Source organism: Myxine glutinosa, chromosome 10, assembly GCF_964187855.1.
Source record: "Myxine glutinosa chromosome 10, kmMyxGlut1.1, whole genome shotgun sequence".
NCBI classification, from domain to species: domain Eukaryota; kingdom Metazoa; phylum Chordata; class Myxini; order Myxiniformes; family Myxinidae; genus Myxine; species Myxine glutinosa.
The window spans coordinates 138,230,405-138,253,164 of NC_136270.1; the positions used below are offsets into that span (position 1 = coordinate 138,230,405).

The window sequence follows — 22,760 nt, forward strand, 5'->3', positions numbered from 1 at the left end:
CCTGCGTGTAAGTTTCATGCAATTAACTAGGACGACGGCTGCGACCATTATTTACATTACGAGGATGTTACCATACTTTTGTAACGTTCACATTGTAACGTTTCCACATTCGTTACACTTCCTCCAAAACCGTTACACTTCTCAAATTCGTTACACACTTCTCAAAATCGTTACAATATATATATTTCTATGTCGTGAAAGAATAACGCACAAACACACGAACACTTGAAAATATTCATGTAGATTGATGGAAGCAAATGTGTTTACCCGAATTGTGTCGGTAGTATTTCTGACAATAGCATCCAAGTTTGCGAGTGCGGCACGACGAGCCTCCGAACCTGGGCCGTGGTGACGACCTGCCAGAGCCACGTCTTCGTAATACACAGCTGCCATTGCTGCTGAGCCTTGCCTTGCATTTGAAAGAACCAAAATAAATCAGGATTAGTTGATGGATTATGCTATGTACAAGGTGGCCACAAAGCCCCTATGCATAAGTGTGTCCTCTGTTACTTATTTGTATTATTTGTTTTCCAGGTACGGCTTCAGTATGACTGACACCAGTGAGTACACGATAGAAGAGAGACTGATTACTTGTGTTTGGGTTCACGACCGCACGTGAGAAGGAGCAAGGTTTGAAGACATAAGGACAAGATTTTCGCAGAGGTTCAATATGGCAGCTCCTATGCGCGACACGATGCGGGCAGGGGAGAAGAACGCTTTTTCATCAGGGAGTGTCCTTGATGTAAAGCGTTCTGGTCGTCCAGCATCACGTCAACAACATGTGGACATTAATGAAGCATTAATGCTCAAGATCACCACTGAAATCATCTCGAAAAAGATCTTGTGAGTTAGGCATTCCAACGCTCAACAGTCCAAAAATAACGAAGAAGGATCTGGGATTGAAGCCATGAAGTCAGGGGCTGCTTTCATGACCTCCAACCCTCAACATGGAAGAAGATGTCCAGAAGAACATGGAGAAAAATTCAAATTTGTGCGGAGAATGGAGGGGAGCATACAGATCAATTCTAACTGCGTGCATAGGGACTTTGTGGCCACTCTGTACTTAATCAAGAGAAAACATCATCTTGACTTGAAGGATTCTATCAAGACTAGAGTTACTCGAAGCACTTGGAAGTACATATACAGGTATATCGCTCAAGATGAGTTAAGATGGTAATAACATTAAGAGTTCCCTTACATGGAACTTCAACGAGGAGGAGGCCATGAGGTCCATCAATCCTGAGTAATAGCTGCCAACCTATGGCTGTTTATCCGTGCTCTATCCTTTATGCTGAGCGTCATGCAAGGCAGCAGCACGTATGTATTTTTAAAGTCTTTGGTAGTGCTCGGCCGGTAGTTTTTGGACCAGGCTGGTAAAGTCTTAAGTAGTTTTTGGCCCAAGCCTTTCATGAAATGGATGGCCAGGCCTGATGTTCAAATAAGTAACTTGGGCACATTTCAAAGGTGACTTCCAAAGCCAACTGCCGACTGGGCATACTCCGTCTACAAAGTCCTTCCTTGGCACTGCCGTTTTTTTTCTGATTGTGGCATCAACTTCCACATTCTCTTGAATCTCTTTCTTTCATCCAGGTCTTTAAGATAGCTGATCATTAACATCTCAGATCGTCCCCAATCCAAAGCCATGATCTTTTCTGCCCTCGTCAACCGCACCCTCATCTTGCCCCACTACCGCCTCTTCCCCCATGCAAAACCTTGATCTTTTCTACCCCCGCTAATTTCACCCCAAATCCACTTTTTCGAAATACCAACTTCTGTCCTGGAAGTCCTTGGTGTCCTTGTGTTTTATACTTCTCTCCCCCCCTCCCCCCCTCCCCCTTCCCATGCCTCTTCCCCCCAAGCCCTCTCCCTCCCACACATCTCCCTGCTCTCAAATGTTGTGTTTGTGTGCTTCCCCTTCTCTCCCCATCTTGTCTTCTGCTCCCTCTTTTTATATATTTTGTTTGTCTGGTTGATTTGTTTGTGAAATAAATGTTAGCTCTTTCACGAGCCTCGATTCAGTATACAAAAAAAAAAAAAAAATCCAAATTCTCTGTTTCCCCTCCTTGGAGTTACCTTCTGTATCCATCTTCTCCACCCCATGCATCTTCTCCTTCCCCCCATTCCTCCTCATACCCATTGTTTCTCCAAGTCTCCATCTATCTAGTCCTTCAGGTCTCGTGTTGGTATTTCCCCCCTCTCTCTACTGATTCCACTTGCGTGCGTCTCTTCTGTTCCTTTTGCCTCCTGTTACGTCTTGATCTGTTAAGTGTATTAACGATTCCACGAGCTTCGACTATGTATACAAAAAAAAAAAAAATTTTTTTTTTGTTCGGGCAGGAATTAGTAATTTGCCTAGGGTGCCGGCGATAGCTCGCCTACTCTTCACGAAGGGCACTGTGGGATCTTTAATGTCCACCAACTAATGCCAGCAGATGACACACCCGGCTTAACATCCATCTCAGGGACGGCATACACACTGTGAAACACCGGGATGACAGTTTATAGTTGAGATGACATTTGAGCCCAGGCTGGACAGATTCGAGGTGAGTGTGCGCACCTCTCGGCCGTCCTTCCAGTCTGGACATAAAAATGGTATTATTCATCAATATTGATGCTGTATGGGGCACCTTTAATCCCTGTTGATCGGTGTGCATAACTGGATAAGCCAAACGATATTACGAGCTTGACGACTGCACAGTGGGAGGACGGGGTTTTGACATCACTTTTGTGTGTCTACCTGTCTGTGTGTCTGTCTGGACCATAACGTTTTTACCATTTGAGCTATTGTCATCAAATTTTCAACAAATCTTTAGCATGAGAATAAGGAGAAGGCAAATTAATAATTTTGTCAAAAGGTCAAAGGTCAGCATCACCTAAATCATCAATTGTTATTCAATTGACCTGAAATGTTAATAATTTGCATATTGGGTCACTGAATTTGTTCACCAATCAAAAGCTAGAAGCTTATAATTTTTTTACATATAGAGTTCAACGGTCAAGGTTGCATGAAATCATCATTTTTCAATTTGTATTTTTTGTTAAACTGTTTCATTATTTTGAGCCTCCCAGAAGAAGAAGAAGAAGACGTCTGAATACAAACGGATGCGGACGGGCTCTGCATTTTCAGATACTTTCTAGTTTTGCTATTTTATTCCAATTGTAAAGGAACTAATGGTGCACACCTCAAATAATTGTGCAGCGAGAAATCCTACACAGCAGAACTCCCACACTCAGAAACACTTACTGAAAGTGTTGCAGAGCATCTGCGATGGCTTCTTGGGTCAGGACACTAGATCTCCCACTGTATGGCTGGCAAAAGCTGGGTTGGACCTTAAAAACTGCCACATCACATCCTGCTCACTCAACAAGATCCAATATAGTAAGCAAGAACAAGAACAAATATTCATTATCATATAATCAATAAATTAATATTCTCACAATGCTTCACTAATGCATCTAAAAGTACCATGGACACTATATTTGGTAAATTTTCAGCGCTAAAAACAAACAAAGTCAAACAGTTTCGTACTTTTACGTACTTTGGTTTCGTACTTTGGTTTCGTACTTTTACACCAATTATCAAGCGACGACGTTAAAAATATATTAATACTATGACTGCATTTTGGATATCAGGATTGATTATGAAAAGAAACAGGCAAACTATGAATCTGTTTCTTAAATATCCACCATTGCTGTGACGTCACACAAGGATGTTTCCCACCAAGCAGCGATATCAATACTATATAGAAATTATATACAACAACTTCTTAATGCAGGTATTAAGAAATATATAATTTAGCAGCGAGAATCTAATAAGGCTGTGTCTCCATGTCCATATCATGGCAACAGGTGCGTCAGAGGCAGCACGGGTCCCGAGGCAAACCACCTCGGGGCCCCCACCCCCACCCCCACCCCCACCCTTTCTCTCTTTCGTAACTTTTTAAGGAACTTTCTTTTCTCAAGATCCTAAATTAGAGTAGCAACGAGTTCATAAATAAAACAAAATCACAGCAGTGTGACACCCTGTGGAAATGACTGCGAGCTCACAGTACAGGTGTTGAAAAGTAAATAAATAAAGTATTAACAAATCTATTATACAAGTTGAAGGTGGTGCATTTCATACGTGTTGCACAGTACGGAACATACAGTATGGTCCAATTGTCCAAAGCGTCATGCAATGCTCCAGACAAACGGCCTGAAACAGTATGTAATAAAATGCACACAAGGACAAAATTATTCTTTATCCGTGTCATTTACCTGAATATTTTACTGAGAAAAACAAATGGTCACTTTTATTTAGCCGTATGATCGAAAATATAGGAGATAGCGGGACGTTTGGACCCGAACGAGTTTATTCACTGTACTGTTTTCACTGTACTGTTTAATAAAACTTACAGGAGAAGCACGGGCTATCAACGGGTACCGGGCCTGAGTCACATTCCATCCCCCCCCCCCCCCCCCCCTTGATGCCCCTAATGGCAACTGAAATTGAATAGGTGGGTGTTTAATCTGAAGTGTTATAGATCAATGCTCTTTCAATTGTTCACATGTGTGACTGAACTTAACATTGACGGTAGGTATAGACAGATTATAAAGAACTTCTGCACAACAAAAATGCCTTATCACTGTTGTTGCTGTTGTTGTTGTTGTTTTTGTTGTTGTTGTTGTTGTATAGTTCTTTTTGTTGGATAGTTCTCTCAAACAAGCCCGCAGCACAGAGACAACCGATCGAACTCCCAGAAACGTCCCAGACATCCCCCAAATTCAGGTTGTCTGTATCCCCGCCATCATAAAGTCAGGGCCACAACCGAGTTAGAGAAGGGGAGAGAGAGAGTGGGAGGGAGAGGGGGAGAGAAAGAGAGAAAAAGAAAGAGAAAGAAAGAAAGAAACAGAGAGAGATAAGAGGGAAAGGGCCACTCCATGTGGACCGATCGGCTCTCTGAACATGACAAATCAGGGCAGCAGGGAAGAATGGGGACGATTTGGCCCCTGACTTGCATTGGGGGGCACAACCATCACGAAGAGGCATCCCCGATAGTTGTCCTTATCACTGTTGTCATAGGTGATAGAGGTGGTTCCAGACATTTAGTGACACCTGTTGTGACACCATTTAGTGACACCTTTCCCTGTTGTACTTGTGTGCTTCCCTCTCTCTCCCCATCTTGTCTCCCACTCCCCTTATTATATGTTTAATGTGTCCGTTTATGTGTTTTGTGTTTAATGTGATAGCTATTACACGAACCTCATGTTGTGAAATTGTATACAAGTTATAACCCAGGTGTTATTACAACTACTGTCCACTATATGGTCACAATAAGATCTTGGTCCCGAAGTGCAGAGGGCAGTCCTGAGACATTTATCGTGTGCTATTCACTTGTATGCTTAGAATGGTAAGGGGAACTACATTGCATATTGCTTGCTTGTTTGCTTGGATGTCATACTCACTCTTGCTCGTATGATTGTAGTGTTCTGATATTATGCTTGCCAATTTCCTTTCAGATACTGCTAGAGATTGATTCTGATTAAATTCACCTTGGAGACACTGTTATATATTCTGATTATTTACAACATTTAATCGGGAATCCATCTTCTACCATCATTCGAGATCGACATGCCCACAAACTCTTGCAGCTGCCCACTTTCAGAGCAGATCCTCAAGCTGCGGAAGCTCCGAGTCAGCTCAAGCACTGGTTGAGTTTGCTGATTAGCTACCTGCAAGCTCATGACGACATCACGGATGAGGTGAAGCGTGCTGTGTTCAATTCACATGTGACGCACATCGTCCATGATTACATATCCCATTGCAAAACATTCAACGCCGTAAAGGAGCTGCACACTATCTACATCAAGCCTCGGAGTGTCATCTACACTTGATACCAGTTCGCTGCGAGGAAACAGGATGCATCGGAATCTCTCAATCATTTAGTCCAAGAGCTACATCGCCTGGGCAAGGAATGCGCTCACGAGATCCGAATGCACGAGCAGATGTGTGACGATCTCATGCGGGATGCGTTCATTTCTGGTATTTACTTCCCATCAATACGGCAGCGTTTGCTGGAATCGCCGACCCTGATGATGAAAGGAGCTCACGATCTGGCCCACGTACTCCACGAAGCTCAAACACAATCAGAAGCGTACGGATGTCCTTATGTTACGGCGGGTCTCACTGGGGAGAGCTGCTTGGAGAACGAAGCTGCTGTGGAGCGCCCTGTTGCTGATATTCCGTTGGAGATGATGGAAGCCCTTCGGAGCTGAAGGTAAGAGTCTGGCAGTGACTGCCTCGGTTGGGGGTAACGCTAAGTGCTTCTTCTGCGGGAATCGGAATCATCCCCGCTTTGCGTGCCTGGCACGAGAAGCGAAATGTCACACTTGCGCCCGGAAAGGACATTTTGCAAAAGTATGTCGCTCTTCACGAGGGCGGCGTTCCCGACCTACGCTGGCTGGCATCTCCTCAATACGCGAGGCACGCCCGGCACCCCTGGAGGTCCCGACACAGCCCGGACTGCACGTTTTGTCCAGCGCCGTCATCCCAGTACTGATTGAAGGACAATCTGTGAACGCCCTGGTCGACACGGGATTGACTGAGAGCTACGTTGATATGAGCCTTGTCTGCCGGCATAGATGGCCGATTCTGGGGACATCGCACAGAATCTACATGGCTTCACAAGCCCTTTGGATACGCACTAAGGGGGAATGTTGTGTAAAGCTAGTGATTAATGGCACAATGTATCCGGATGTCCGTCTAATGGTCTTGCCTAACTTATGCACGGAGGTTTTATTGGGACACGACTTTCTCCATCGCCATGGCCGGTTAGAAATGACGTTCGGGGTAGATGCTACCCTCTCGGTCTGTGCTTTGGCGGGGATGGCTATCGGACCGATGTCGTTATTTCCAAATCTAACTCCGGACTGCGCCCCGGTTGCTATCAAATCGAGACGCTATTCCCAGGCTGATGCGCAATTCATCTTTGAGGAGACTAGCAGACTCCTCCAAGAAGGCATAATCGAGCCCAGCCGATCACCTTGGCATGCGCAAGTTTTGGTCGTCCAGTCTGAAAATCATCGCAAGCGCATGGTAATCGATTACTCTCAAACCATCAACAGGTTTATGGAATTGGATGCCTACCCACTTCCGGGGTTGGATGCATTGGTTCGACAGGCACCCAATATACCGTGTATAGTACCGTCGAGCTGCGCAGCGCGTATCATCAACTCCCGATCTCGACAGCTGACCGAATTTATACGGGGTTCGAATCCGGTCAGCAGCTGTATCAATTCATGTGTTTGCCCTTCAGCATCACTAATGGCATCGTGCTTTCAAAGGGCTATTGATGACATAATTACCAAGGAACGCTTAACGGACGTTTTCATTTACCTTGATCACTGGTCAACAAAATTTTAAACATTTTATGGTTCTAGTATATTTTGAGGTGATTCTAACCAACATGAACCTGTAAATGTGAATTATGATATCCCCGTTTCACGATCACATTCAGTTTTTGAGAACCAGTATACTATAGGAATATCAGCTACAGCTGAAATTTGGGTCAAATTCGTCTTGTACTCACTAATGAGGACTTTGTAACGAGACTATCTGAGCTGGAAAGTGTTGCTTGGGATAGCTTTGTGGCTCTTGCTAACAATTACCTTGGAAATTGTAGAGCACCAAATTATGAAGAGCTTGTGGACAAGATGTTGAAGAGTTACCAGGCGCTCGGTGCTCGAATGTCACACAAGATACATTTCTTCCATTGTCATCTGGACTTCTTTCCACAAAATCTTGGCGATGTCAGTGATGAACATGGAGAAAGGTTTCACCGGGAAATTGCCATCATGCAGACTCGATATCAAGGCCGATTCAGTCCAAACATGATTGGCGACTACTGTTGGACTTTACAGCGTGAAAGTGATTGCTCCTACAAACGCAAAAGTAAAGTTCAGAAGCACTTTTAATGTGATGTAAATAAAAACTTAAAGTTCATATTATTTTTGGAGATTTACATTTTTTTATGTGATGTAAATAAAAACTTAAAGTTCATATTATTTTTTGTGAAATTTTATGAAGTTCATATTATTTTTGGAGATTTACATTTTTTTATGTGTAGTAAATAAAATCTTTAAGTTCATATTATTTTTGGAGATTTACATTTTTTTATGTGATGTAAATAAAAACTTAAAGTTCTTATTATTTTTTGTGATATTTTATAAAGTTCATTTTATTTTTAGAGATTTACATTTTTTTATGTGATGTAAATAAAAACTTAAAGTTCATATTATTTTTTGTGATATTTTATAAAGTTCATATTATTTTTGGAGATTTACATTTTTTTATGTGATGTAAATAAAATCTTTAAGTTCATATTATTTTTTGTGACAATAAATAGACTTATTGAGACTTAATCAAGAAATTTGCATGTCACAAAGATTTTTTCCACACTTATGATGTATTACGTCAAGGTTACATTATAGCAAAATTTTAAGGTCACATTCGGATTCGTGGGCACCAAATTAGTTAGAAACAGTTGAACGAACATAAGTCAGAACCAATTTGGCTGTTGACCAGTGTAATCTAATGGTTTGTGGGCATGATCAAGCTCATCACGACGCTAATTTGCGACGCTTTCTCCAGGTCGCGCGAAAGTACAGCCTGACTCTCAACGAGGCCAAATGCCGTTACTCTGCCAGGGTGATAGATCTCTTCGGGTACACCGTGACCCAGGGTATGATAACTCCTGACAAGGAGTGTCTGCGCCCCTTGCTCGACATGGCGCCGCCACACAATTGTGCGTCCTTGAAGAGAGCACTCGGTTTGTTTGCACATTGTTCTCGCTGGGTCCAAAATTACTCCGAGAAGCTCCGTCCCATCATTGATTGCAAAACATTCCCGATGTCTTATGCCATCAAGCTCGCTTTCCACGGGCTGAGGTCAGACATCGCTGGTGCAGCTGTGACCTCCATTGATGACAACATTCCCTTTGTTCTTGAAAGCAATGTGTCGGATCACGTGATCGCTGTGACTCTCTCTCAAGGGGGGAAACATGTGGCATTCTTCTCAAGGACCCTATGCTCCGCTGAGAGGTGCCATTAATCTTTCGAGAAGGAAGCCTATGCAATTGTGGAATCGATTCGACGATGGCGACCATACTTGCTTGGTAAACCGTTTGAAGTCATCAATGATCAGCAGAGCGTAGCCTTCATGTACGATACACGCCACGCTCAGCGCATTAAGCATGAGAAAATTACTCGATGGTGCATAGAGTTAGCTGACTATAGCTTCAAGATCATGTACTGTCCAGGGCGGGAAAGTCTCGTGGTGGATGTCTCATCCCGGCCAGGGGTTTGCGTGAGTTTAACCTCCTTTGAGGACTTACGCGTTCTTCATGACACCTTGCGTCACCCCAGGGTGACCCGCCTGGCTCATTACGTGCGTAGCCGCAATTTGCCCTACTCTGTTGAGGACGTTCGCCGTCTATGCTGCACTTGTCCCGTTTGCACTGAACTCAAACCGCGTTTCGATAAACCGAATATGGGTACTTTGATTCAGGCTACCAGCCCATGGGACAGATTGGATATGGACTTTAAAGGTCCTCTACCGGCTTCTGGCACCTCTTGTTATCTCCTCACGATCATAGATGAGTATTCCAGATTCCCATTCACCTTTCCGTGCAGTGACATGACCGCTGCTTCAGTTATCCGTTGTTTGCAGCTCCTGTTTGCGATGTTTGGGAATCCGGGTTACGTACACACTGACCGAGGTGCGGTATTCTTCTCCCAGGATGTGAGGACATTTCTGCTGCAGCGGGACATTGCCTCTAGCTACACGACTCCGTCCAGTCCACAAGCGAACGGTCAGGTGGAGCGATTTAATGGCATTATATGGAGGGCCATTACCCTGGGCCTTAAGACTCACGGACTAGGACCGGACAAATGGACCTGGATGGTGCAGGGGGCATTACACTCGATCCGTTCCCTACTGTGCACCGCTACAAATGAAATTCCTCAGAATCATTTATTTCGCTACCTGTGTCGTACCGGTGGTGTCCGATCCTTGCCTGGTTGGCTTGCGGAGCCCGTGCCGGCTTTTCTCAAACAAGCGGTGCGCCCGAGCAAATATGATCCGCTCGTCGACAAGGTCCGCATTCTTCAAACTAGTCCCGATCACACTCGAGTTCAGCTGCCGGACGGACGCGAGTCCACTATGTCAGTGCGTCATCTCGCACCATGCGGGGATCCTGTTGGGCTTGAGCTCAGCATGGGGAATCCGGCGATGGAGAATCCGCCGGCTGCCCCTTCCCCTCACTCGCCCGATCCGATCTGTATTGTTGTGCCACCTCCATCGCCCGAGATGGAAGGTATCCCTGACGGTGACGATTTAGGCACTGCTGTTGAAGGTCCCGATGTGTACAGAACGCGCACGGGAAGAGAAATTTTTCGCCCCGATCCCTTCGGCTGGACTTGATATGACTCTCTGATTTTATGTACTCTTATGTAATCATCTGCTCATCGTAGTTACGCATGTACTGCTGCCTGGCTTGCTAGCAAGGTTTTAAACCTAGGGAGGAATGTAGTGAAATTGGATACAAGTTATCACCCAGGTGTTATTACAACTACTGTCCACTATATGGCCACTATAAGATATTGGTCCCGAAGTGCAAAGGGCAGTCCTGAGACATTTATCGTGTGCTATTCACGTGTATGCTTAGAATGGTAAGGGGAACTACATTGCATATTGCTGGCTTGTTTGCTTGGATGTCATACTCACTCTTGCTCGTATGATTGTTGTGTACTGATACTATGCTTGCCAATTTCCTTTCAGATACTGCTCGAGATTGATTCTGATTAAACTCACCTTGGAGACAATACAATACAAAATTTGCACACTATGTCATAAATCATTGTGTGGAACGGGACCTCACTATCTCTCCGATTTGCTCACTCTCTATGAACCTCAGCGACGGCTTCGTTCAAGCGACGACTCTATGACCTTAGAGCCGCCGCGCACCAGCATCAAGTTGTTTGGCGAGAAATCCTTTTCCTTTGCTGCACCTCTGCTCTGGAATGACTTGCCTTCCTCTGTTCGACATGTTGACTCTCTTCCTGCCTTTAAAACCTCCCTCAAAATCTATCTGTTTCACAAGTCTTTCAAAGTCTAAGTCCTGTTTTCTCTTTGGTTTGAGGTGGGACAGAGATCGAGAGTATGTCTGTGTACATGTGCGGGGGAGGGAGGGGAGGAGGAGGGGGAGTACACATCTGTGGGTTTTGAATGGGGAGGGAGAGGAATAGGGCAAGAGTGAAGGTGTGTCTGTGTGTGTGTATGTTTGTGTATGTGTGTGCGGTGTGTGTGCGTTCGCATGATAATGTAAAGCGCCATGAGGGTCGTTTACTCTGCTTGATGGGGCTATATAAGACTCCTTTATTATAATAATAATAATAATTATTATTATTATTATACTCTCGATCTCTGTCCCACCTCAAACCAAAGGGAAAACATGACTTAGACTTTGAAAGACTTGTGAAACAGATAGGTTTGAGGGAGGTTTTAAAGGCAGGAAGAGAGTCACCATGTCGAACAGAGGAAGGCAAGTCATTCCAGAGCAGAGGTGCAGCAAAGGAAAAGGATTTCTCGCCAAACGACTTGGTGCTGGTGCACGGTGGCTCTAAGGTCATAAAGTCGTCGCTTGAACGAAGCTGTCGCCGAGATACATAGAGAGTGAGCAAATCGGAGAGATAGTGAGGTCCCGCTCCACACAATGATTTATAACATCGTGTGCAAATTTTGTATTGCACACGAGCAGAGACAGGCAGCCAGTGTAAAGATTCAAGGAGCGGAGTAACATGGTCAGACTTCTTCGCCTTACAGACAAGACGAGCGGCAGAGTTTTGAACCTTTTGTAACTTATCCAAGAGAAACTGAGGGCAGCCAGCATACAAAGAATTACAATAGTCTAGCCTTGAGAGGACAAGGGCACAGATCAGAGTTAGAGCAGCCTGAGGAGTAAGAAAGTGGCGAATGGATGCGATCTTTCGCAGCTGAAAGTATGCTGATTTGCAAGTTTGAAGTACTTGCTTGGAAAATGTCATGTTACAGTCGAAAACAACACCAAGGTTCTTGGCCGACGAAACAAAGTTTACATCGGTTTCACCAACATGAATAGTGGTCGGAAGTGAACATTGTAGAGGACATCTGTGCGATCTTACAATCATAGACTCTGTTTTAGCATCGTTCAGCTGAAGTTTGTTTTGGGTCATCCACGCCTTCACGTCGGCAATACAGCCTTCTAACACTTCAACAGTGGGCACGATTTGTTGAATCGTGCTTCCTTTGTACAGCTGATTGTCATCCGCAAAGACGTGGTGATCAACTGAATGTCTGGTAACAAGATCAAATAGAGGCTGGGTGTACAAAAGAAAGAGGATAGGTCCCATTACTGAGCCCTGGGGAACGCCAAAGGAAAGCGGGGAAGAGGCTGATTTCTGGCCATTGACAACAACTGTTTGCACTCTATCAGTAAGATAGGACATCAGCCAAGAAAGCGGGGTACCATTTATACCAAATGTGAGTTCAAGACGACGAATTAAGACACTGTGGTCAATCGTGTCAAAGGCGGCAGACAAGTCTAAATGAGCAAGAACGAAAACCTTGCCACAGTCAAGAGAGGTCAGAAGATCATTGGTTATTCTTAGGAGAGCTGTCTCGGTGCTATGGCCTGGTCTGTATGCCGACTGGCGAGAATTGAAAAGATTCTTTGAAACTAGATGGTCATTCATCTGTGATAGCACAATTCTTTCTGTGATCTTTGACAGGAAAGACAGGTTGGAGATAGGACGGTAATTTTTCATGTCGTTAAGGTCAAGGGTGGGCTTTTTAAGAAGTGGTTTAGAGAAACAAGAGTTTGCTTAAAGAGAGGCGGAAATGAACCAGTAGTCAGAAAATCATTGATAACTGCAGTAATAAATGGGAGGTGGGTGTCCAAATACTCAATATACAAATCGGTGGGAAGGGGGTCAAGATCACATGTTTTTGTGTTTGACTTGAGGATTGTACATTTGACAATTTCCTCAGTAACAGGAGTAAACGAACTAAGAGGTCATCCGTGAAAGCAGTGTTCAGCATCATCCAGGGAAAGGAGTGACTGCTTGTCAAGATTGTTTCTTATTGACTGAATTTTATTGTGAAAGAAATGCAGGAAGCATTGGGGTAGTTCGTTTTGAGGAAATACAGTGGGAAGAACGGATTTATTTTTGGTGGCAAACAGGCGGTTGGTAATGCTGAACAGTTGCTTGCAGGAGGAGCTCCGAGTAATCCGATCAGAAATATATGACGTTTTTGCTTTCAGAATGATTTTTATGACGAGTCTTTTAGCTATGTTATACAACTGTTTATGGACTGTGAGGCCAGTCTTCAGCCACTGTCTCTCGGCACGTCGTCGTTCCTTTTTGGCAGCTGTGACTTTGTCGCTGACTGCGCTGAACCACGGAGTACTCCTGCATCTGGAAACGGCGCGTCGTGTCGCTGGAGCATGACAGTCCAACGCTTTGTGGAGGCAAGAGTCGAGGTCTTCTGCAGTGACGTAGGAATGGCCAGAGAGACGGATGTGAAGGTCCTCTTTAAAGGCGGAACGGTCGATGGCACGAATGTTGCGGGCAGTGATGAAGGTGGGCTGAAGACGAGGAACAGCAATACTCAGGTGGCTGGTGACACAGAAGTGGTCCGAGGCGATAGCACAGGTCACTGATGTGGAATGCACCAACTGATCATTGCATCTGTGCACTAACCAATCCAGAATGTGTCCTTTAACATGTGTAGGTTGGGAGACAGACTGAGACAGACTAAAAGTAGAAAGGAGGTCAATGATCTTTTAAGTGAGAGGATGTTGTGGTTGGTCGTATTGGACGTTGAAATCTCCAAGAATCAAGACAAAACCAGGAAGAGTATTGCAGTGGTCGAGCAGATTAGGAAGCTGGGTCACGAACATAGAGTCATTGAGCTTGTTTTTCCGGTTAGGTGGAGGTCGGTAGAGGCAGAAGAAATGAAGTGTGTTTTCTGACAGAGTGAAGGTGACATGGGCTAGCTCGTAGGATGAATGGTCGAATGAAAAAGTCGTGGTGAAGGAGACAAAGGGAGAGAAGTTGTCTCTGTAAATAACAGTCATGCCCCCATCCCTAGAGGAGCGAGGAAATGACTGCAGAGTGTATCCAGGTGGGGTGAGATCAGCACATCTCACTTCGTCGCCACTGGGTCGGAGCCAAGTTTCGGTAAGAAAAAGCACGTCGATATCGTTATCTTGAATAAAAGGTAATTTCAGTTCGCTTTTCAGGACTACTTACTGAGCTACTACTACTGAGCGTTGAATAAGGCGAGAGACAGGTCAGAACGGTGTTGTTTTGGTGCTGTGTATGTTCTACAGGGATAGATGAGGTTATTGAAGTTGACAGGGGACACTTTTTCGCAGGAATTATTAAAATTTGGGCCGGGCCGTTGCTGGTCGCGAAGAGAAATCACAATCGCTATTTTTCTCTGCTTTCTCCTCCCGCCTCGCTTTGTGCGTTTTCTCGGGAGACCAACGCCGATTTCAAGTTCTCTCAGGCCTGAGACAAGTCCAGGAGTCAATCGAATGGTGTTGTTTAAAGACAAAAGTTTTTGCCGAGTGTAGCGAATAGGCCTCGGGACAGAGGAGTTAGAGCGGATAGTCGAGCTCGGTACATGCAGCGGTGCGTGCAGAGGTGGGGCGAGCGGTGGGACGAGCGATGGGGCGTGCAGTGGGATGAGCGATGTGACAAGCAATGGGATGAGCGATGGGACGGGTGATGGGGCAAGCCATGGGGCGAGCGATGGGGCGCGCGGTGGGACTAGGGATGGGGTGAGCGGTGGGGCGAGACGGGGAAAAGAACTGTCTTGTTGAGAGGAACACATCGGGGCTGCATGAGGCGCAGCGAAAAAAACATGGCAGGTACTCACAGTTCGAAATTGTCAACTTGTTGACAAGTAAAAACCAAAGTACTGCAAATCTCACGGGCAGACACGCCGCCAGAAGCCAGGAAACGAAACAGGGATCCATCACAATCATTCTCACAAAGTGCAACACGACAGCACACGCTAAATCCAACGGAATCAATCAAATACACAGGACGACCGACTCAGCTCAGCCTGCTAGGCGAGTGACCTGGAAGCGGAGGTCAAACATACAATCAATCGTATGTTTCTTCCCTGGGGTGGGTTAATATCGAATTCCTGTGCCAAACGGCGTGCCGCCATCGTTGGTTGTTCATTACATTTGTAGTAATGTTTCACGGCCGCAATGCGTTGATTCATTGAAATGTAATTCATGGTTCAATTTGGTGCAAATTCAGTAACTTTCCAAACTCTCAGCAATAACCTGCAAACAAAAATAAAAATAAATAAATTAAGAAAATTAATAATCTGTAAGACAATTATTAACAAGTATGACATCCCAGAAAGAATCTGACAGCCGAAAAAACAGAAATCGGGTGCGGGCGCTACTTTTGATTCAGCCTGTATGTAAGCTACCAAGCGACAGTAACATTGTTAGGTGATGATGAATGGGTGATGAAATCTTTCGGGCTTCAGACTGATTGTTCGAAACTTTTGCAACAAATCATGCAATCGGATGACAATATGCAAAGTGATCCTTGGTTTTGTTATGATCCATATACTTTCATTAACCATGTGAACCGAAATAATAAATTGGAATAATCCTTGCGCAAGTGTGCATCTACCGCCTCCTTCATAACCAATGGGCATTCGTCATTCAACTGATCAGTCAATGCTAAAGCTAAAAGAAAATCTTATGTAGAAACAAGAATGGCACTCGGCAGAGCGCATAACTCCGCGAGGCTAAAGAGTTCACGTGTTGTATCCCACTGATAGCCCGGATCTTGATTCGGACCTGAACCATAATCTAATCTGCTTGTTCATATCACATAACCAACTCATCCACATCGTCTTGTCATAATCCGACTACAACTTTTTGAGATATCTTGTTCACAGACAGACAGAAGGACAAACAGAGAGCAGTGAAAACATAACCTCCACCCACTTTTGTGGCAGAGTTAGAAAACCGAGTTTGCTTGTTTGTTGATGATGCAAGCTCTCCCCTTTCCTCAACAAGATTTCACAGAAATCTCCGCCCCTCTCCTCAGCAAGAGGGTGCAGAAAGCTCCACACTCTCCTTAGCAAGAAGAAGCAGAAAGCTTCACACTCTCCTTAGCAAGAGGCTGCAGAAAGGTCCACACTCTCCTTAGCAATAGGGTGCAGAAAGCTCCACACTCTCCTTAGCAAGAGGGAGCAGAGAGCTCCGCCCCTCTCCTTAGCAAGAGGGTGCAGAAAGCTCCGCCCCTCTCCTTAGCAAGAGGATGCAGAAAGCTCCACACTCTCCTTAACAAGAGGGAGCAGAAATCACCGCCCCTCTCCTTAGCCAGAGGGAGCAGAAAGCTCCACACTCCACTTAGCAAGAGGGCGCAGAAAGCTCCACACTCTCCTTAGCAAGAGGGTGCAGAAAGCTCCGCCCCTCTCCTTAGCAAGAGGATGCAGAAAGCTCCACACTCTCCTTAACAAGAGGGAGCAGAAATCACCGCCCCTCTCCTTAGCCAGAGGGAGCAGAAAGCTCCACACTCCACTTAGCAAGAGGGAGCTGAAAGCTTCACACTCTCCTTCGCAAGAGGGTGCAGAAAGCTATACACTCCACTTAGCAAGAGGGCGCAGAAAGCACCGTGCCTCTCCTTAGCAAGAGGGTGCAGAAAGCTTCACAATCTTCTTAGCAAGACGGCGCAGAAAGCTCCACACTCTCCTTGGCAAGAGGGCGCAGAAAGCTCCACACTCTCCTTGGCAAGAGGGCACAGAAAGCTCCACACTCTCCTCAGCAAGAGGGCGCAGAAAGCTCCGCCCCTCTCCTAAGCAAGAGGGTGCAGAAAGCTCCACACTCTCCTTAGCAAGAGGGCAGAGAAAGCTCCACACTCTCCTTAGCAAGAGGGTGCAGAAAGCTCCACACTCTCCTTTGCAAGAGGGCATAGAAAGCTCCGCCCCTCTACTTTGTAAGAGGGCGCAGAAGGCTCCACACTCTCCTCAGCAAAATGGAGCAGAAAGCTCCGCCTCTGGAATTGAAAGACGGGGGAGGGGTGCATGAAACTATAGCGCTGGGGGGGAGGGGATAAAGGGGGGGGGGTGTCTGGGGGTCCTCCCCCAGGAAATCCTTTAAAATTGATCGTCAGAAACGGCATTTCGTGCATTCTTGGAAGTTTCTGCAGTTCCTTGTGTTCTTCCCTGGTCCAACAGTTCAGCAGATTCACACCGCCCGCACCCTCATCCTGGATCGAAGGGGGGGTGCGCACCCACTGCACCCCCCACACCCCCTAGATCCGCCCCGCCCTCTCCTTAGCAAGAGGGAGCAGAAAGCTCCACACTCTCCGTCACAAGAGGGTGCAGAAACCTTCACAATCTTCTTAGCAAGACGGCGCAGAAAGCTCCACACTCTCCTTAGCAAGAGGGCGCAGAAAGCTCCACCCCTCTCCTTAGCAAGAAGGTGCAGAAAGCTCCACACTCCCCTCAGCAAGAGGGTGCAGAAAGATCCACACTCTTCTTAGCAAGAGGAAGCAGAAAGCTCCACACTCTCCTTGGCAAGAGGGCGCATAAAGCTCCACACTCTTCTTAGCAAGAGCGCGCAGAAAGCTTCTCACTCTCCATAGCAAGAGGGCGCAGAAAGCTCCACACTCTCCTTAGCAAGAGGGCGCAGAAAGCTCCACACTCTCCTTGGCAAGAAGGTGCAGAAAGCTCCACCCCTCTCCTTAGCAAGAATGTGCAGAAAGCTCCACACTCTCCTTGGCAAGAAGGTGCAGAAAGCTCCACACTCTCCTTGGCAAGAGGGCGCATAAAGCTCCACACTCTTCTTAGCAAGAGCGCGCAGAAAGCTTCACACTCTCCTTAGCAAGAGGGCGCAGAAAGCTCTGCCCCTCTCCTTAGCAAGAGGGCGCAGAAAGCTCCACACTCGCCTTAGCAAGAGGGCGCAGAAAGCTCCAAACTCTTCTTAGCAAGAGGGTATAGAAAGCTCCGCCCCTCTCCTTAGCAAGAGGGCGCAGAAAGCTCTACACTCTCCTTAGTAAGAGGGCGTAGAAAGCTCCACACTCTCCTTAGCAAGAGGGAGCAGAAAACTCCACACTCCCCTCAGCAAGAGGGCGCAAAAAGCTCCGCCCCTCTCCTTAGCAAGAGGGCACAGAAAGCTCCACACTCTTCTTAGCAAGATGGCCCAGAAAGCTCCACACTCTTGAGGGCATAGAAAGCTCCACCCCTCTCCTTAGCAAGAGGGTGCAGAATGTTCCGCAATCTCTTCAGCAAGAGGGCGTAGAAAGCTCCACACTCTTCTTCGCAAGAGAGAGCAGAAAGCTCCACACTCTCCTTAGCAAGAGGGAGCAGAAAACTCCACACTCCCCTCAGCAAGAGGGCGCAAAAAGCTCCGCCCCTCTCCTTAGCAAGAGGGCACAGAAAGCTCCACACTCTTCTTAGTAAGAGAGCGGAGAAAGCTCCATACTCTTCTTAGCAAGAGAACGCAGAAAGCTCCGCCCCTCTCCTTAGCAAGGGGGCGTAGAAAGCTCCACACTCTCCTTAGAAAGAGGGCATAGAAAGCTCCACACTCTTCTTCGCAAGAGAGAGCAGAAAGCTCAACACTCTTCTTTGCAAGAGGGAACAGAAAGCTCCACCCCTCTCCTGGGCAAGAGGGCGTAGAAAGCTCCACACTCTCCTTAGCAAGAGGATGCCGAAAGCTCTGCCCCTCTCCTTGGCAAGAGGGCGCAGAAAGCTCCGCACTCTTCTTGGCAAGAGGGCGCAGAAAGCTCTACACTCTCCTTAGCAAGAGCACGCAGAAAGCTTCACACTCTCCTTAGCAAGAGGGCGCAGAAAGCTCCACACTCTCCTTAGCAAGAGGACACATAAAGGTCCACACTCTCCTTAGCAAGAGGGCGCAGAAAGCTCCACACTCTCCTTAGCAAGAGGGCGCAGAAAGTTCCACACTCACCTTACCAAGAGGGCGCAGAAAGCTCCACACTTGTTGTAAAAACCAGAGTTACAACATTGGCTCAGTTCGTGAGTTTAATCGAAATAGATCCCTCGCAATTCCTGTGAAGAAAACCAGCGAACATCATATCAATATTCAGCATTCATCTGGATCAGTAATGGGTTTACAAACGAGCTCAAGCAAGCGTCAAACAAAGTGGTTGTATGTACCACCTATTTAAGCACCTACGTAACATCCAGTCAATGGCACAGGAATGATCATTGCGCTGGATGTCAGAATTCTTATAACTGCCGCGCAGTGGACAGAAGTCGCATTGTCACCTGAGTTCAGACTTAGACACAATTTCATGACATTCTCCCTGGCGTTAAAACTACACTACCCCTAGTGGTGAGAATCAAGCTAGCAAGCTATATAGCAGTATAGCAAACTTCAGTTAGCAGATGGTTACATAAAGCAGCGATTCATGTCAATCCCAGCCATAGCGATCGGGATGGCGAATTTCTCTTCCGGCGCAAGTCTGATCGGCGTCGGAGCTTCAGCCGCGAGTCTGAATTCCCCCTCATCGGGATAACCGCCTATCTCAGGTGACGGCGGCGGTACCTCAATGCTGATCAGGTTGGGCACGTGCGGGGGCATGATTGACGGTGAATTCCCCATCAACGGATCCCCCGGGGTGAGTTCTGGCTGCACGGTATCCCTGCACGGGGCAAGATGACGCACCGAAACTGTAGACTCCCGTCCATTTGGCAGCAGCACTCGAGCGTGCTCGGGATTGGCTTGGAGGATATGATCCTTGTTGGTGAGTGGGTCATATTTACTTTGGTGAACTGCGCATTTGAGGAAAGCCGGTCCGGGCTCAGCGAGCCAGCCCGGCAAAGGTCGGACACCTCCTGAACGGTGCGCGTAACGAAACAGACGGTCGTGAGGGGTTTGATTGGTAGCGGTGAATAATAAAGTCCTGATCGAGCTTAATGCCCCGTGTACCATCCAGGTCCATCGGTCCAGTCCTAGTCCACGGGACTTAAGGCCCAGAGTAATGGCCTTCCATATAATGCCATTAAATCTTTCCACCTGACCGTTCGACTGTGGCCTGTATGGAGTAATATACCTAGAAGCTATGTTTCGCTGGAGTAAAAAGGTTCTCACATCCTGGGACAGAAACACAGCACCTCGATCGGTGTGCACGTAGGCCGGATTCCCGAACATGGAAAAGAAAATCTGCAGACACCGGCTAACCGTCACCGCAGACATGTCGCTGCATGGGAAAGCAAAAGGGAATCTGGTGAATTTGTCAACTATCATGAGAAGATAGCGAGAGCTATCCAAAGCCGGTAGGCCAGGTCTAGCAGGTAGACACGAAGCCGGTAGGGGCCCTTTGAAGTCCATAGCCAATCTCTCTCACGGCCGAGTGGCCTGGATCAGTGTACCCATCTGTGGTTTGTAGAAACGAGGTTTGAGTTCAGCACAAATGGAACAAGTGCGGCATAGCTGGCGAACGTCCTCAACCGAGTAGGGCAACTTGCGACTATGCACATAATGAGCAAATCGAGTCACACCGGGATGGCACAATGTTTCATGAAGAACACGCAGATCCTCAAAGGAGGTGAGACTTGCACACACCGCTGGCCGTGATAATGCGTCCGCTGCGAGATTATCCCGCCCCGGGCGATACTTGATGATGTAGCAATAATCTGCTAATTCGATTCTCCACTGAGTGATTTTCTCGTTCTTAATGCACTGGGCATGGCGTGTGTCGTACATGAAAGCGACGCTTTGCTGATCAGTAATGACCTCAAAACGTTTGCCAAGCAAATGTGACCTCCAACGACTAATATACTCAACTATGGCATATGCTTCTTTTTCGACAGATGAATGACGTTTCTCTGCGGAGGGAGAGAGTCCTCGAAAAGAAGGCCGCAGGTTGCCCCCCTTGAGAGAATGTGGCAGCTATCGCGTGGTCCGACGCATCGTTTTCCAAAACAAAGGGCTTGTTTTCATCTATAGATGACACGGTGGCGCCAGCGATGTCGGACTTCAGGCCATGGAAAGCGACCTTGGCGGCATGACACATGGGGAACACTTTGCAATCCACAAGGGGACGGGGCTTTTCAGAAAAGTTTTGGACCCACTTTGAATAATGTGCAAAAGCCCGAGGGCACCCTTCAAAGAAGCACAATCATGTGGCGGGGCCATGTCGAGCAAGGGTCGCAGTCGCTCTTTGTCTGGGATGATAGTGCCCTGGGTCATGGTGTACCCCAGGAGGTCTATCGTTCGAGCTGAATAGCGACATTTAGCCTCGTTCAGAGTCAGCCGGTACTGTTGCGCAACCTTGAGGAAGCGCTGCAAATTAGCATCATGATGAGCTTGATCGTACCCACAAACCGTTCGGTTGTCTAAGTAAAGGAAGACATCTGTTAAGTGTTCCTCAGCAATTATGTCATCTATGGCCCTTTGGAAGCATGAACCCCATTTGTGACGAGAAAAGGCAATCGAGTGAACTGGTACAACCTCTGTCCGGATTCAAACCCGGTATAGATGCGATCGGCCTCCGCAATTGGAATCTGATGACACACGCTTCGAATATCTAAAGTGCTGTATACCGAGTACTGTGCCACCTGTCGGACCAGGGAATCCAATCCCGGGAGCGGGTAGGCGTCCAATTGTGCAAACCGATTAATCGTCTGCGAGTAGTCGATTACCAAACGTTTGCGATGAGTTTCGGTCTGGACTACCAAAACTTGAGCAGTCCAAGGTTTGATTAAGCCCTCCTTTAGAAGTCGACTAGTCTCCTCAGCAATAAATTGCGTGTCAGCACATGAGTAGCGTCGCAATTTAACGGCAACCCGGGTGCAGTCAGGAGTCAAATTGGGAAACAGCGACAGGGGTTCAATTTCCATTCCGGCCAGAGCACACACAGAAAGAGTGTTGTCACCACCAAATTCCATTTCTAACCGACCATGACGACGGAGAAAATCGTGTCCTAGCAAGACTTTGGCACATAACGTTGGTAAGACCATTAAATGCACATCCGGAAACATTCGGCCGTTAATCACTAGCTTCAGTCGGCATTCGCCTTTAGTACGTAACCAAAGAGCTTGGGAAGCCATGAAATTGCGGCGTGTTGTCCCGAGAATCGGCCTGCCATACTTCTGGACGAGTCGCATATCAACATAGCTATCTGTAGAGCCCGTGACGATCAAAGTGTTAGCCATCTGTCCCTCAATCATAACTGGAATAACAGCGTTGGACAGTCCAGACGGCCCGGTAGTTGTCGAGTCATCCAGAGGGGGCGATCGAGCCACGCGCATGGGCCCAACGCCGGCCAGCGTTGAGCGTGGAGCCGATCGAGCCTCAGGCGATGAAAGGATCCCAGTCAAGGTCGCTCGAGACGCACAAGGCGCCGATTGTCTCCCGGTCGGCGAAATGATCCTAGTCAAGGTCGTGTGTGCCTCGCGAGGCCCGTGCAGGGAGTTGATCCCAGTCAAGGCCGCGCAGGGTGCCGATTGTGCCTTGGGTGGTGAGAGAATCAAGGACAATGTCGAGCGAGTTCGCCGGCCTCATGACGATCGGCATACCTTTGCAAAATGACCCTTCCGAGAGCACGAGTCGCACGTCGCTTCTCGGGCTGGACAAACTGTCCTCAAATTATTCCGGTTTCCGCAGAAAAAGCACTTAGCGTTATTCCCGACAGATGGAGTGGCAGCAGCAGTGGCTGTCACGCTCGTGCCTGAAGCC

The 22,760-nt window shown here is 47.0% G+C and overlaps 1 protein-coding gene across 3 annotated transcripts in view; it reads right to left on the bottom strand.

Annotated features, from left to right (window-relative positions):
- Window positions 1-22,760, bottom strand: part of LOC137433721 (glycerophosphocholine cholinephosphodiesterase ENPP6-like) — a 121,536-nt gene that overhangs the window by 56,198 nt on the left and 42,578 nt on the right. For all 3 annotated transcript variants that reach the window (XM_068125987.2, XM_068125985.2, XM_068125986.2), the window contains 2 exons: window positions 3,245-3,353; window positions 268-409 (listed from right to left, as the gene is read on the bottom strand). In XM_068125987.2, the coding sequence (XP_067982088.2) occupies window positions 268-409; window positions 3,245-3,353 (251 nt within the window). The remainder of the gene's footprint in view (window positions 1-267; window positions 410-3,244; window positions 3,354-22,760) is intronic.